Below are 16,738 nucleotides of genomic sequence, written 5' to 3'. Positions count from 1 at the left end.
CAGAATCTTGAAGATAGAAAGGGGTTTGCAGACCACTTAGGCCAATCTACAGATCAGTTTACAGACAGAGAAACTAAGGCCTAGAGAAAACATAAGGGGACACATTCAGAATCAGAGTGTCAAGGGAGCTTCTAGGTTATTTTTACAGAGAGGAAACTGAGTTCCCAAACAAGTTACTGACTTGTCACCGAGTCACTGAGATGATAAGCAGCAGAGCCACGATTTGAACCCAGGACTTTTTCCACTACACCCTCTGATGTTCATATGGCTTGTGCTTTGTTCCCCTGCTCTCCCCATCCCCCATCCCTCACCGTTAATTCTCATTTAGAAATTACCTAAATCATCTGTTGGTAACTCTTAGTAACATTTGTCACTGGTGGCTTACTCAATGAAGCTTCCAATTCATGAGCCAAAAAGCTTTTGTGAATGTCCTCGGCAAGCTTGTTTCATGAACAGCCGGGGTGGTGAGGAAGCACCCTGTGTCTCCTTTTGTTAGGTAGCTTCACGCGGCCCCTACACACCACACTGGGGCAGAGAAATTGAGACCCTCTTAATTGGATTTGGAGTTTGAAGACCTCGGTTCTAATTCTGGTTCTCTGCCTTAATCCCTCTGTGAGCTTGGACAAGTGGCTTCGTATTTCTGGACCCTAGGGTTCTGTGCCTGTCGTTGGAGGAGGCTGGACCTGATGGCCTCTGAGGTCGCCGGTTCTGGGATCGCTCCAGAGATAAAGGGCCAGGAGAGCCCTGAGCTGGTCGTGGCGGCCCATCCCTTCCAGTTCCTGCTCTGCTGCCGCTGCTTGCCCCCTGGGTGACCTTGCCCAAGCTCCCTCACTCTTGGGTCACCTTTTCCTCCTAAGTAAAGTGCTGCGACCCGTCAGATTCAACTTTAAACTCTTTGTTTTGGGAATTGTCTCTTTGAAAAGAGATTTCCCAGGAGTTACTGGGGCTTGTCACAGGCTTAGCTGTGCTAGTGTAGACGCAGCACACCCTACGAGGAAGACAAGGAAGAGATGGAGTCCGGCAAGCCCTGGTCCTAGTAGAGCATGCCCATGCTGTCCAGGGAAGCCATAGGCTGTTTATTAGATAAATGTCGCATAAGGTAAAGGCCCCTCGCTTTTCACTCTCCCAAAGAGTCATTGAGATGTGCCGAGTGACACCTGGTCACCTTCCTGCCCACAGGCAGAATGGGGAACAGCCGGAGTGCCCTGAAGATGATCATGGAGGAGCTGCATGACGTCGACAAAGCCATCGACTTCGCCAAGGAGCATGATGACGCCGAGCTGTGGGAGGACCTGATTTTGTACTCCATCGACAAGCCACGTAAGCCGAGTGGGTGTGCGTGTGTGCGTGTGTGTGTGAGAGAGAGAGAGAGAGAGAGATTAAGGATGGTGTGTAACCCTGAGTAGCCTCCTGGACTCTTTATGGATAGACATCTTTGCTGCGTAGCCTGGTTCGTATTTGGAAGCTGGAGTTTCAGCATTCTGAAATGAGAGATTGGCCCCTGCCCTCATGTCCTATCACTGTGCCGGCCCTGCTGTTCTCTGGTAGGCTCTGCTGACCAGCAGGCCGGTGTTGGTTCAATGGTCTTACTACTGACCTGAAGTCCGACAGCCCGCTGTAGGGTTTGGCCTTTTCCATTTGGGGTAGGAGGCTTTCCCTAAATCTTATCTCCCCACCCCTCTAAGAGGAGGGAAACACCTTAAGACCTGGTGTGATGAAATAAAGCAGATTTTTTTGTTTAAACTGCACCTGGCTCATTTCAGAATTTACTAGAAACTCTTGTCAAAGCTGCCTTGCTAAGCCAAGCTGAAAAAGAGGCAGCAGAGCTATAGCCCCATGGGAAGAAATTTTAATTTTTCAAATGAAAAGCTCTCCTTTGATGCGTGTTAATTCCAGCATCTGATTTAAGTTGTTCTCTGCGATCAGACATTTGGTCTGTGGCAGGTTTGGGGTTTTCTCTCATGGCCTGGGGAGGTCCATTCTTAGGAAATCAGACAAAGCTAACCTCTTAGAAAGAGTGTGGGATTTCTGAGGTGTTTCCTATCTGTCTTCACTTGATCTCAGCCACCAAAGGTGGGGTCCCCCTTCGGCCTCAACTGTCACTTCACTGCTTGACTTTCGCGGCCTCAACCTGCCCCGGACTCTCCCTCCTTAGATGGCCCGTTGGTTCCTCCTCCTGGGACCCAGTGCAGCCGCCCTGTCCCAGTTTCCCTTTGATTCTTTCGCTGTCTGCTCCCTAGTGGCCGCCATGTCAGCAATGCACTTTCTTCTCTTCTTGAGTCTCTTGTTCTTTGACCTTCCCCTCTCCCTTTGCTGCTGATGTCTAGCCTTGGACAAGCCCCCACTGTCCATCTTCCCCATTCCTATTTCAAAGTCCTACTGAATACTTCTGGACAAAGTCCAAAAGACCATGTTCTCTGGGTCCAGTCAAACTGGGTGCTGTCCAGCTGCAGCTGGGCTCTCACGCTTGCCTTGCGATACTCGGTCCCAGTCTCTTCGTTGGTCTTTGCCAGACTTCTCTCTCTTCCTCAAGCAGATGACCTTGACTCATGTATTTCTGGGAAGATTGCATTCAATTCAGATTCTCTCCTGTCTCCTCTCCTGTGCCTCATTGCATCGCTGTGTCCTCTGCCCTCCTCCATACTTCCTTCTAGTCCCAGAGGAGGAGATAGAGGATGCCTCTTGGCCCAGGCTGACCCCTTCCCTACCTGCGTCTTCATCCTGACCCCTTGGTCTTTTCTGAAAATTGTGTCAGTCATTTCTTTTCCCAGCCTCTTTATTCCACAGATTTAGCAAATATTTACTAGGCAATCCATAGGCATTTATTAATCTTTGGGAGCTCAGATTCTACCAAGAATACGCAGAATGTCACACGCGGAGACTAGAGGAGGAAGAGAAGAACTAGGAATGCCACCTTGTGGTCCCTTGGCCACAAACCACAAACCTGTCCAGGGCCTCCGAAGCCCAGGAGAACCCTGCTCCGGTTCTCATCCAGCCTCGCTCGTCTTCACGGGCACACTTCTAGAAAGACGATCAATCTCTGGCTTCCGTCCTCACAGCTCTACTGAAACCCCTCTGTCTAAGGTCACCGGGATTCTCCTGATTGCCAGGTTCTCAATCTTCATCTTAGCCCATTGGTACCTGGCTTCTGTCCTCTCTGTTCTACTGAAACTTCTCTGTCCAAATTCACTGGGATTCTCCTGATTGCCAGGTACTCAGTCCTCATCTTAGCCCATCGGTACCTGGCTTCCTCCTCACTGCTCTGCTGAAACCCCTCTGTCCAAGGTCACCAGGATTCTCCTGATTGCCAGGTACCACGGCCTCTTCTCACTCCTCATCTTAGACCATCGGTACCTGGGTTCTGTCCTCACTGCTCTACTGAAATCCCTCTGTCCAAGGTCACCGGGATTCTCCTGATTCCCAGGTACCATGGCCGCTTCTCAGTCCTCATCTTAGCCCATCGGTACCTGGCTTCCATCCTCACTGCTCTACTGAAACCCCTCTGTCCAAGGTCACCGGGATTCTCCTGATTGCCAGGTACCACGGCCTCTTCTCCTCATCTTAGACCATCAGTACCTAGGTTCCGTCCTCACTGCTCTACTGAAATCCCTCTGTCCAAGGTCACTGGGATTCTCCTGATTGCCAGGTACCGTGGCCTCTTCTCACTCCTCATCTTAGACCATCGGTACGTGGCTTCCATCCTCACTGCTCTACTGAAATCCCTCTGTCTAAGGTCACCAGGATTCTCCTGATTCCCAGGTACCATGGCCGCTTCTCAGTCCTCATCTTAGCCCATCGGTACCTGGCTTCCATCCTCACTGCTCTACTGAAATCTCTCTGTCTAAGGTCACCAGGATTCTCCTGATTGCCAGGTACCACGGCCTCTTCTCAGTCCTCATCTTCCTGTGGTGCTTCTGAAGCATTTTCACCCTCCCTTTTCTAGTCATCTTGTCCTGATGAGGACACATCTGGTGCATTGATGGTATATCGGGTCTAGTGTCCCGTTTTTGAGGGTATGTTGGTAAACTGAAGACTCTTCAGAGAAGAAGAAACAGGAAGATAGAGGGCCTCCTATTCGTGCCCTGTGAAGATTTCTTAAAGGAGCTGGGGATGGTTAGCCTGGAGATGCAAGCCCAGGTGTCTGCGTTATAATCCTCTGACAGTCTCGCATGTAGAGAAAGAGTTAGACGTGCCCTTCGTGGTTCCAGGAGGGAAAATTGAGACCAGTGAGAGGAATTACAGAGAGGCAAGTGAGTCAGTGTCAAAGTGTCCCAGCACACAGAAAGCTGCCCCAGAACAGGAGGGAATGGCTCATTTCTGGCCAGAAACATCCTGACAAGGTGCAGGATACAGACAAGAGGTGGCCTGGTCGATGTCCAACAGGGTCCTCCCCAGTGCTGGGGCTCAGGGATTCTCCTTCCTGGGCATCTGTTGTCCTGTTCTTCTCCTCCCTCTCTGCTCATCTTCCTTGGTTTCCATCTGTTTCTTCCCCCTGCATTTATCTGAACTTTCAGTGTCTCTGGGAGATGGCAGTGCTAGGAAATTCGAGAAAGGGTATGATTGTCAGGGAAGCGCATGAGTCCGTTTTAGCCCCTGTGGGGTGAGGTGCTCGTGGGACATCCCACCTGGAGATGTCCCACAAACAACTGGAAACATAGGGCCGGAACTTACTTAGGCGGTCAGAGCTGGACAGAGAGGACATGATAGGCAAAGCTGCAGAAGTGGAGAGCTAACCAGCTCGTTGTGACAAGGAAGAGAGAGAAGGAGCCTGCCAGGAGAGCCTTGAGGGACACCCCCGAGGGAGGGGGCAGGGGGCATATCTGCCCTCCCTGGTAGCAGGCATAGTCTTGATACACCAATCGATGTGGGAGCTGGAGAAGCACAGAGAAAGAGAGACCCTGGAGCCTCCTGCTCCACTCCTCTTCTGTTTCCCAGCATGGATCTGCCCCACCACAGATCAGACAGCACCTGTGGGAGGGGAATGGTGACCAGCCACCCACAGAGCCTGGCAACCAAAGGCAGCTCCTCTCTTGTTGCTAAGCCAGATTTGCCCCACGTCAGCTGGGTTGAGGCCAGCCTTTGTCCGTCAGAGGACATTCCACCCAGCCAGATGCTTCCCCTGTGCCTGGCACAACAGCCCTGAGCACAGCTTCCCTGAATCACCGTGTTGGCAGCTGCCAACACACCTGATCACGCCTGACCCCCTACTGAAACCCTCAGGGTCACTGAAGGTCTCCGGCAGACCTGGCACTATGACCATGGCTCACTCTCTGCTTCTTGTGGGCTCAGCACTCAGGCCAGACCAAACCGTCCTCACCCTCCAATATCATCCTTCCTCTTCACTTTCTTGACCCACTCTCACTCGTTATCCCTCATTCTTGAACCCTCAACTACACGCACCCTCTCATACATGCATACCCTCACGTGTGCACCCTCATCTACACTCACACACGTATGCACTCTTACACAAACACACATGCACATTCAAACTCACATAGAGGCACACTCACGTGCATGCATACTTACACATACGTTCATGCATGGACTAATACGTGCACACACACATATTCTCATACTCATACATATGCATGCAGACTCATAAGCACACATACCCACTCACATGTGCACTTAGATACTCATACACACTTACACGCTCACACTCGCATACACTCGTACACACAGCACACTTACATGCACTCCCACTCACGTGCTCACCTACATAAGTTTTGCAATCAATTACACTCACATGCACACTTGCACACTCATACACTCACATGCACGCACGCTTACACATGCACACACACACTCGTGCATGCAGAGCTTCTCCTGCTCTGTTGAGAGTTTCCTCCTTCAGCACCCACCTCTCGGGGTTATTATGAGGATCAAAGGAGATGTGATTCGGACAGCACTGGCACACAGTAGGCGCTGTATCCGTGCCCCTTCCTTCCCCCTCCCCTCCCCCTCCTCCAGGATCCCTCCTTCGGATCTCCCTGGTTTGTTTTCTGCCATTTGTCCAGCCAGCTTATCTCCCCCCACCCATTCGTCAGCTTGTAGGGGGCAGGGCCAGTGTCTTGGTTTCCCCAGTGACTATGACTCCTCCATGATGGACTAGCGGAGTTTTGTGTCGAACACGATGAATGTGTTAACATGTTCCAACAGCATTCATCACCGGCTTGTTGAACAACATCGGCACCCACGTTGACCCGATTCTTCTCATTCACCGAATTAAGGAAGGAATGGAGATTCCCAACTTGAGAGATTCCCTGGTGAAAATACTGCAGGACTACAACCTTCAAGTAAGTGACCCCTCCTGGCCTAGAGAAAGCTGACTCCAGGCTGCCTGGCTGTCTGGTGAAATGCCCTTGTTGTCCGTAAGTGTGGTGCCAGAGCTCTGGTCCAGTGAGCGGTCTCTTCCTGACCCTTCGTGGCGTGGGGGGGACCCTGGGTCCGCCTGGCACCGTCAGCCATGAGAGCTGCTGAGCTTTCATGAAGGCTGGGAGTGTAGGCCTGGGCACCAGCCGCCCGTGCAGGGCTCAGGACGGACTGTCCGCAGCGCGCGGCCTGACAGTGTCGACGTCAGCACTTGAGCGGCTGGGTGATTCTGTGTTTCCAAACCACAGAAACTCTTAGATGACCTGGCCTAATTCTGATTCTACCAGCATGACCTTGAGAAAGTCACTCCCTTGTCTGGGACTCAGGGTAGATCTCTTCTCGTGCTCAATTATGATCAGTCTGATCTCGTCATCGTGCAGACACCCTGCGGCCGCTCCATGCCCTCCCTCCCTGAATGACTTTTGTCCTTCGCCTCCCTTGGGGAATCTGCCCACTTGGCGCCAAGGGCTTTCTCCACATTCCCAGATCCAAAAGTCAACAATCAACATCATAGGAATGACGTTGAGTGATGTGTGTAATGCCTGACTTGACCGTGCACTCAGTATCTGCTTTACCTTATTTGCTTCTTGGAGACTGTTCAGAGTGTCCGTCAGTCAGCACTGAGAATTGTTTCTGTTCTGTTTCTCGTTTCAAGTTTGTTTTCTTTGACTATAGGAAAGGCCTTGGGGTAAGAAACATGCTGGTGGGGGCAGCTGGGTGGTGCCATGAATAGAGCACCAGCCCTGAAGTCAGGAGGACCTGAGTTCAAATCCGGCCTCAGATACCTAACACTTACTGTGACTCTGAGCAAGTCACTTAACCCCAGTTGCCTCACGAGACAGAGAGAGAGACACCGTGGTGCTCCGCCTTTAGAGAAGGATTTCTGACACTTGAATGGTTTGCCCCCATCAGCCTTGACTCAGGGTCAGGAGCACCATGAGAGCATTCCCATTGGTTCAGACTTTGCGTCCGTTATCAATGTGCTATTTATAGATTGTCTCTTTAGAGGTTCTGTTCATCAGTATTTGGTTAGCCATTAATTTGTATCATTGTAGCCACTTCAAAAAACCCAAAAAGCAAACCTTTTTCCTGTTTTATACTGGTCTTCCTTCTCCCTAAGGGGGGGGTCCTCAACAGAACAAGAATTTCTTTCTCAGAAACAAAAACCTTGAGACTGTGAAAGGTAGAATTATGAGAGAAGAGGTCGGGGCCAGTGAGAGTCGTGAGGCTCCCCGAGAGGGTGCTGAGGGCCTGTGTCCTTCCCCTTCATAGCCCCAGGGACGAAGCCAGAGAAGGAAGCTGAGTGGAGGTGTCTGGGGAATCTCGTCCCCACCAGAGAAAGTGGGTGTGGCCAACTGTGCAGAATGTTCCAAGTTCAAGAGAGATGGAGAGGAAACCAGTGTGGCCTCCCCACTTACCGCAGCAGAGCCCTGCACTCGGGCCAGTCTCCGCTCGCACAGTGTTCCCTCTTTGTCTGTACCCTTGCCTCATGTTTCTGCCCTGCCTGGAATCTGGTTCTCCATCCGTCATCTTCCAGCCGAGCTTGAGTTTCCCAGTGTAGGGACTGTGGAGAGAACTCAGGAAGGCCGAGCAGACTCGAATCTGGTCCCGAACCAGGGACTCCTCTGCGTTGCCATAAATCATGCTTTATTAGTAACTCTCCTAAGCCCAAAGTTACGGGCTCTATTGTGTGTAAATTGTTTACGGATTAATTTTTTGTGGCATACTTCTGCATTAAAACAAATGTGGATTGATGGTTTTGTCAGTTTGTCAGAGAGAGAAAGGGAGAGAAATTCCATGTAGCAAATTATCAGTGACTGCATTTTAAAATACCGTACCAGAAAGGCAGCCCAGCCTCTACAGGCTCCTGGAGGTGCCACGGTGCACAGAGTGCTGGGCCTGGAGCCTGCCTGCCTCGGTTTCCTCAATGGTAAAATGGGGATAATATCAGTCCCTACCCTCCAGGGTTGTTGTGAAGATCAAATGAAATAGTATTTGTAAAGGGCTTAGCACAGTGCCCTGCACATAGTAGGTGCTGTGTGTAAATACTTGTTCCCATCAGTTCTTTCCCCCTCTTACCCTTGAAAGACACTCAGAAGAGATTACATTACACATCTATTTTTTTAAAAAATTTTAAATATATTTTTGTTTCATTAACTATTTCCCAATAACATTTTTTTGAAATGTAACATTGATTTTTTAAATCTTTGACCTCCCTCCCTCCTGCCTCTCCCCCACCCCTTGAGAAGGCAGACAATATGATATCGATTGTACATGTAAAGTCAAGTAAAACGTATTTCCATATAAGCCATGTTGCACAATGAAACGCACACACAAACAAGAAGGATAAAGAAAGTAAAAGAGTCTGCTGCCCTCTGCCCTCAGAGTTCATCAGTCCCATCTCTGGAGAGGGGCAGCATCCTTCGGAATTGTCGTGGACTGTTGTCTATCAGAGCGGCCCAGTCTTTCACCTCCGGTCATCGTTACAATGTTGCTGTTACTGCGTACAGTGTTCTCCTGCTTCCTCGGTTCATGCAAGTCTTCCCAGGGTTTTCTGACTTCATCCCCCTTGTCATTTCTTACAGCACAGAAGCTTAACCACATCCAGAGTGCTGAGTTATCTAGTCTGGAAGGGGCAAGTGCCTGAAGATCCCCCCGCGCCATGGCAATGCTGAGCAGGCAGAGCTCTGGAGGGACAGTTGGTCCATTCTGGGGCTTGTTACAAAGGAGAGGATGCCCAAGAGAATCCTCCTGGCTGGTGCAGTCTGTGTGGGGGCATTATCTTAGGATGGGGCCTCTCCGTGCACGTCTGTGAAGAGAGATCTTGGGCATGGGGGGAATGTTCTGGCTTGGTTCTGCTGTGGAGAATTGCCCTTGGGAGGGATGCCCAATTTTACGGTGTCAGAAACCTCTGAAGTCCTGCAGGGAGACCTTGCAGTGTGTCCTGGAAGCCAATACCTGTCCCTTGGGAGACCCTCTTCTTAATAGATAAAGATCTTCTCAGGGTTGGGTAAAGAAGCTGGCTAGGGACAGCTGGCTTGGGAAGGCCCCCACAGAGATGCCGGGGACTAGAATAGATGAGCTCTTTGGGCCCACTTACCCTGAAATTCTCTGATTCTGTGATAAAGATGACATTGGAATTGCTTCATGATGAGCAAGGCAAACGGGCTGATGAGGCTGAAAAACGGAGAGGAAATAGACAAAGAGGCAGGGTCTGGGCTCCTCCTTGGGCCTCGGTTTCCCTTTCTGTAAAAAGAGAGTGTTGGACCAGACGTGCCGTGCCGGCTCAACCCGTTATCCTCATGTTCTCCTATAGGAGTTTATTCTCTGTGAAGATGTCAGCACCGTGAAGCATTCTCCTCCTACAGTGAGCCTCCCAAGCTTGTCAGTATTCCCCAAAGAAATACCAGCACAGAATCAATCTCTGTGGTAACACTGATGACCAGTATTAAGTGAAGCAAAAAGGGAGGAGACATGTATTCACAGGAGGGGGTCACCCCCATCATGCAGGGTGCCTGCACTGAGTTGAAAGGGAAGAGGGCTTCCTGATAACTTGTGATGTCCCCCCAGCCCTTTTTGTAGCTGATACTGTGCCAATGACCACAAGTCCCAGGATACATTACAGGGCTTCCTCTGGGTGATCCGTGACTCCTCTAGTGAGGTTGGCCTAATAACTCTGAGAGTAAAAACATGGATGTAAGATGCTTGTTATCTGCTCCCTGACCCACAGATTGCCCTTGTTAACTAGAATTCTCCTGGTGTTGCTGCATGGTTACAAGTCATAGCACAATGCAGCTGGCCAATTTATCCTTGTTATGGGTGACCCAAAGGGCAGGGAAGAGATATGCAGCGAGGATAATTTCTCCAGTGAGGATAATGTTTCCAGTGAAGATTATGCTCAGCAAAGAGCAGAAGGAATATAATCCACAAAACATAGGATCAGAAAAAAGAGATGGGCTGGCCATGTTGGGAGATTGAAGGAGAAAGAGATGGCAGCCTGAGAGCTCATTGGTGTCTACCACATGGGAGATCTGGTGGAAGGAAGGACTCTCATTCATTGGAGGGTTTGTGGGAGAGGAGGGCAGTTACCCTGGTTGAGGCGATAGGAATTAGCTGTGGATGTCGCTGAGAGAAGCGTGTCCATGGAGCGTGATGAGAAACCCCACTCCCAAAGTGGTGAAGTGATGATGCTTGATGGTGTCTGCCTTTGCTTGACCTTGTAAAAAAGGGAAAGTGAACTACAGAGCAATCGTCAAGGAAAACGGTGAGGAGTCACTCCTTGTGGCTGAGTTCTGTTCAACGTGTGCTTGCTGTTGGAACCTCTGATGTGCCAGGCATCGGTCATAGAGAACAAAACAGAAAAGCAGAGCAGCCCCTGCCCTCAGGAAGCTTGTCTTCTCCTGGGAGGTATAACATGCCCAAATAAGTATGGAACAAGGAAAACAAAGTGGGGCATCCCTTCATCACCTGAGGAAGACAGAGACTCCAGGAGGAGGGAATAAGGGGGCACTGTCATTGCGGGCCACAGGTCTACGCGGGAAAGTGTAGACAAGGGAGATGTCGTGGAGATCACCAAGGGAGGGCGCCATCATGTGAGGATACAGGGAGAGCTAAGAGGGACCCTCGAGGCCATGGAGGTCAACCCATCATCAGATGACAAAAGTGATTCCTGGGAGGGAAAGCTCTTTCTGTTTCCAAGTCCAGTTTCCAGCATGGCTGAAACACGGAAGGTTTTGGCTAGAATAGACTAGACTGCTAAGGGAGGCCAGATTGTAGAGAACCTGAAATGCTTTGGAAAAGACTTTGGCTTCATCCTGAGAGGCATTCAGGCAGGTAGGTGGTGTGGTTAGGCCCATACTTCGGGAATATTATTTTGGTAGCTTGGTAGGGTAGAGCAGGCAGACTGGAAGTAGGGGGCCAATTAGGAGGCGATTCAGGTAGTCCAGGCAAGTCTCCAGAGTCGTGAGCAGGGCAGTGGAGAGAAGGGGATGGATACAAGGGGTGTTGTTGAGGTAGGATTGACAAGTCTTGGTGGTGGATTGGCTATGGCAGCATAAAGGAGAGGGAGGATCCCAAGATGATGGGGAGGTGACCTCAGCAGAAATGGGCAGGTTTGGAGAAGGGACGAAGGAGGGGGGAGGGGAGAACAGGAAGCTCCATCAACCCGTCAGATTTCAGAGGGGATTTTGGAGTCAGAGGCACGGTGTTTTAGTTACACTCATTGGGGTGCATCACAACCCTGTGGCACAGAAGAGCAAGCCCTGGCCTTGGGATCAGAGGCCCTGGACAAGTCCCATCAGCCATTGACCTGCCATGTGACTTGGTGCAAATCAGTTCGGTTCTTCTGTCTCTAAAATGGCTACTGATGTTTGCATGCTTTGTGAAACCAAAGCATGATGAGAACATGAGTGAAGGGGACCTCTGGGTGAGTGCGTTGGGAAAGGGAGACCCTTAGGTGGAATAATGGACACATAACACAGAGGCTTCACCCAGGGTCCTTGTGAGAATCCAATGAGGTCGTGTGGACTTTATGGACCATCAGTCATGTCACCTTCCTGTGCTCCTTCTCCTCGTTTTACAAATGAGAGGGTTGGATGCTGAGGTCCCCTTCAGCTGTAGAGCTGAGCCCTTCTCTATGAGCCTACGAAGGCTCTGGAAACGGCTCCTTCTGAGATCTCTCAGCAGGAGAGAATGCATCTCTGAGCCTCCCCTAGCATCAAGTCCTCCTGCATCCCACTGATGTGCTCACTGCCGCTTGGACAGATTCTGTGGTGAGAGCTCTTAGGGTATTGGACCCCATTGTAGTGGTCACCTGGACGATATTGCCCTAGTTGATTGATGACAGCATCAGACAAGATAGGACAAACCTTCTCCTTAAAATTAGGGTGAATTCTACCTACTGCTCCCACTCAGCACAGGGTCTTTGTCCAAGTGATAGCACATCAGAGGTTGAAGGAGGAGTTAACCCAAGGTCCAGTGTTTTTAAAAGACATAGAGGATGGCAGAGCACCCTGTCACTGAGTTTCTAGATGACTACATATTTGAGTGGGACATGGGTGGGAGAGGGAGAGTTGGCCCAGGTTTCTGAGAACAGGTTAAATGGTTTAAGATAAGCTGGTAAAGCAGAGGCAGTCAAAAGAAAGTATAAAATTAAGGAAGAAAAAATGGTGGATCAGCCCACACTGCTTCTTCCCATTCACCCTCTGCCTTTACTGTCTGGGGGAATATATAGTAGCAAGTTCTTTGGGTCTGTTGTTTTCATGACATACGTACCATGGCACCAAAACCAATGCCTGAATGATGTGATACTGACTTGTAATCGTTCCGTATTATCTTTCTTGAAATTGTCCTTCCTTTGATTTTCTTCAGATTGTTACTTATCCACATGCACTAAATGGATGTTTTCTACCAGTAGTTACCGGATTATCTCATAAGCTTGCCTGATACCAGAATGAAGGGTGAAATCTGCCTGCATTTGCATGATTTTATACCTGAGGTTTTGATTATATTAAGAAAGGCACGTAAGAAGCTCCATTTGTGACATTCATGGCTTTTCATTCCCATGGATGCTCGTTTCTGAATAGAGTTCCTTTCCCCAGTAACAAAACTGTGATTGCTGCACTTTTTTCGGAGAGAGGCGCTACCAGCATCTTTTTAGAAAGGTGAGAGCCCACTGAACAGATGGTTCTGTCTCTGTGTGTATTTTTCTTTCCTGTTTCATCTTTCACATTGAGAAATCTCCGATTTTCTGTTGACCTGAGCTCTCCTATGGCTCATTCCAATCTCTGCTATTTCCTTTCAATCCATTCAGATCTTCCCCTTGGTTACCTTCTTCTTATGAATCCGTTATCAGCTCATCTAATTCATCTCACATTCAAATGGGCTGAGTCTTTCAAACCCCCTCTTCCACACAGGCCTTCAGACCTTCACCATCGCACGGCTTGTGGCTCGGTCGCCCATTCAGAAGGAGGCACCAGCTCTTTGTGAAGTTTCCTACTACGCAGACTGACCTGCTTTTGTGTTCTTGGGTTGGGAATCATGGAATTTCAGACTTTGAAGCAACCTCAGAGCTTGTCTAGTGACTTCCCTGACGTAGGAAATCCAGCCTCCCCTTGGAACCCACCAGCGATGGGGAGCCCCTTACCTTCCAAGTCATCCCATTCCCCTCTTGGACAGGTTAGGTAGTCGGGCCTTTCTTTAAGCCACAATCTTTTTCTGGGGTCAAACGGCGGATCTGATAGCACTTCCACACAGTATACTGAGACAGTGGCTGTGTGCCTCCTATCCAGACCAAGCGTCCATAGTTACTTCGGTTCCATGTCTTCACACCTCACACCAGTACGTTTTTGAAATGGGTTTTCAAGGACTTCTCCAAAGTTCATTTTATTAGTATTTCTCTTACGTTCTTCCTGACTCTTTTTGTGACGTTACTTTTTTTTTTCTTTCCTCCATATCCCCTTAGATGTAATGTGTATTTCTCTGGATGGAGTCATAATTCCTTTTCAGAAAAATCCTTTTAATTCTTTTCTCAGTAGGTTCTGTAGAAGCCTGAGGAACAAAGACCTTCAGAATTGGTCGCACAGTAGAGAGGTAATGCTTGTTCTTTCTCACGGTGCTAGAAGCTAGGCAAGACCCTTCTCCTGGACACCGTCTCTGCCAGATTCTGTTTTGAGGTCTTCAGCCGAAAGAAGCGTGTTTGTGCTGCTCTGTTCAGAAGAGGCTGTAGCATTGATTGTTCTGTCGCCAAAGTACTGGCAAAGGCAGTAGTGCTTTGGGGCTCAGTGGGTTCGGAGGGGGCAGTGGACATAGATACGCCTCCACCTTGAGGGTCTCTCCTTCATTGCCCAGGGTGGGTGGGGTGAGGACAGGGGGAGAGAGGGCTTGCTTCTGCCGCGCCGCTCAGGAGCTACCGTTGGAATGGCCCACATCCCTGCCAATGGGCGTTCTCAACTACAAAGTGTGTTCGGCAAGTGGTTCCTAGATCAAGGGGCAGAGCAAGCCTGCATGAATTCCTGGGGGCCTAGAGCTGTGCAGCCCCAGCTCTCGAGGGTCTCAGCCTCATGATACCCATTCAGAAGGTGTTTCTTTCCAAGGGGAGCCCACTGCTGAGCTGTGGCGGGGCAGTGACTGACTCGGGGGACCTTGGTTTGGGCTGCGCCTGATCTGCCCCAGCCTGGCAGCACCTGCTCGGCAGCTGAAGATGTGGGGCAGTGAAGGTCCTCACCCAGGGTCGCCCAGTCAGGTAGTCGGAAGGGGGGACCCAAGGCAGCTCTCTGTAGACCGTGTCCTAGTGGCCCTCGTGCGGGCACCCCTGCCGGGCTGATTTTAACCTCATTTTGTGGGCTGCGTTTCCAGGCCCAGGAGGCATTTGCTCTGGTGTGGGTGTGTTTGACTGTAGATAGCAACCACCTAGCATTGAGCCAAGGAGCCTCAGGAGCATTAGTGTGAACCCGGGGCAGGTGGGGGCTTCCTGAGCTGGCCTTCTGGGCCTCCACGAGAGCCCTGAGGCCAGGCCAGGTTAGGTCTGGGCAGCCCCAGGCAGTCCAAACTGACCTCCCAGGGACTTCTCAAGAGTCTGCTCTGATTAAATCAAAGAGGAGAAGAGGGACCAGGCCTTCCACAAAGAGGAAATGGTTGGCAACTAAAGGCGGGCTCGTTCCTCTGAGGGAAAGGAAAGGTTTTATTGTCGTGAGAAAGGAAGATGTGGACGATCGGCTCAGCTCCCATGTCTTTTAATGACTTGTCTTTTTCAACGTCCTCATCAAGTCCAGCTGCCACAGTCACGTCACATTGTCGGCGTCAAAGGCAAAGTCGCCATTGTGTAAAGGGGGCCGACCGCGTGTCCACGCTTTCTCTTTATTCCCTTTGATGAGTTTTCTTCCTCTTCCTCTCCTCCCTCCTCTTCAGACAAAGACTCCTGAAGGAGACCTTGTTTGATCCCATTTCGGTGTTTCTCCCGGCCTGGAGCCGTTCGGCAGTGCGGATGGTTTTAGTTTCAAGCATTTTCTTTCCTGGGGCTTCGGTGGCTGCTGAGGACGAGGCAGGGTCTGCAGTGTGTTTAGAGGGAATTGTCGGGTCCCCTGGATGGCGGCTCTGGGGGCGAGGCTGGAAGATGAGCAGGGGGTCTGCGAGGCACAGCTGATCCCAGGGCTCTCAGGCACAGAGTTCTGGGCTGGCTCTCCCAGGATCGAGGCAGGGAGTGGGGGGGCAGTGGTTTCACCCACCTGGCACACAGAGCTGTCCCTCTCCTTCTCAAGCCACTTGCCCTCATGCTGGCATTTGGTAGGCAGTCTAAGTGCGTTGCAAGAACAAAATTCTCCTTTTCCAAGTACTGGGGGGCCCAAGCATGCACAATCCTAGAACCCCCATCTCTAGCCGGATCGATCTGACCTGATCGGTACAAGGGAGCCCTAGGTGGCGTTGGAGGAAGCGAGGCCCCATGCTGAGAACGGGAGAGTCACTGTGGCCCTGGTTTGTGAGGGTGGCCAGCAGGCTCCTTGGTAGTCTCTCTCCAGGCTGCGCATGCAGCTTTCTCTTCTTAGATTTCTGACAAACGGACGCTTGTCACTGTGTCCCCTAGATTCTCCTCCGCGAAGGCTGCAAGAAGATCCTGGTGGCCGACTCTTTGTCCCTCCTGAAGAAAATGCACCGCACGCAGATGAAAGGCGTCCTGGTCGATGGTGGGTGACCCCAGTCCTGGCGTGGGAGCCGCCGCCTCCGGGCAGGGCAGCCAGGGAAGGACGCTAACTCTCTCTGTTTCCTTGCAGAAGAAAACATCTGTGAGTCCTGTCTCTCCCCTGTTCTTCCTTCAGGTAAGATGCTCCAGGAGAAGAGACGGGGGCTTCCTTGGGGGAAAGATTGAGGGGTGCTGCTTCCCGGCTCGGGCCACATGGGCGGTCCATCATCAGCAGGTGGCGGGGCGGGGCCTGGAGTCGGGAAGACCTGGGTCCAAAGCCCGCCTCAGACACTTCCTGGCTGGACGAGTCACTTACACTCCTGGGGCCTCTGTTTCTTCATCTGCAAAATGGGGGTAACAATAAAGGCACCGACCTCCCGGGGTTGTTGGGAGGGTGAAGTGAGGGAGCACACACAACCCTCTGCAAACCTTAAGCTCAGTCCAAATGCTCGACGTCAGTAGTGCGCACGTGGCATAGAGAAGTGTCCCGGGCACCTCAGACCTACCTAGGGGAGAGTGCTTAGTAAGAAAGTACTTCCTGTGTGCCACGGAGTAATTCTGGTACAATCCTGCCCCACAGTCACTGCGCTGCCTTCTGAGCCTGTGCCCCCACCCTCCTCCTCGGCCCTCGGCCCCCCAAGTGCTGGGCACGCTCTGCTCCCCCTCCCTCCTCCTCGGCCCTCGGCCCCC

The 16,738-nt window shown here is 51.0% G+C and overlaps 1 protein-coding gene across 1 annotated transcript in view; it reads left to right on the top strand.

Annotated features, from left to right (window-relative positions):
- Nucleotides 1-16,738, top strand: part of VPS41 (VPS41, HOPS complex subunit) — a 191,603-nt gene that overhangs the window by 166,188 nt on the left and 8,677 nt on the right. Inside the window, exons 24-27 of the mRNA XM_027835943.1 lie at nt 1,180-1,320; nt 6,160-6,296; nt 15,953-16,052; nt 16,140-16,184. Of these exons, the coding sequence (XP_027691744.1) occupies nt 1,180-1,320; nt 6,160-6,296; nt 15,953-16,052; nt 16,140-16,184 (423 nt within the window). The remainder of the gene's footprint in view (nt 1-1,179; nt 1,321-6,159; nt 6,297-15,952; nt 16,053-16,139; nt 16,185-16,738) is intronic.

This window comes from Vombatus ursinus, unplaced genomic scaffold, assembly GCF_900497805.2.
Source record: "Vombatus ursinus unplaced genomic scaffold, bare-nosed wombat genome assembly UNPS02014817.1, whole genome shotgun sequence".
NCBI classification, from domain to species: domain Eukaryota; kingdom Metazoa; phylum Chordata; class Mammalia; order Diprotodontia; family Vombatidae; genus Vombatus; species Vombatus ursinus.
The sequence above is the reverse complement of the archived record's forward strand: the minus strand, read 5'-3'. Positions and strand labels throughout refer to the sequence as shown.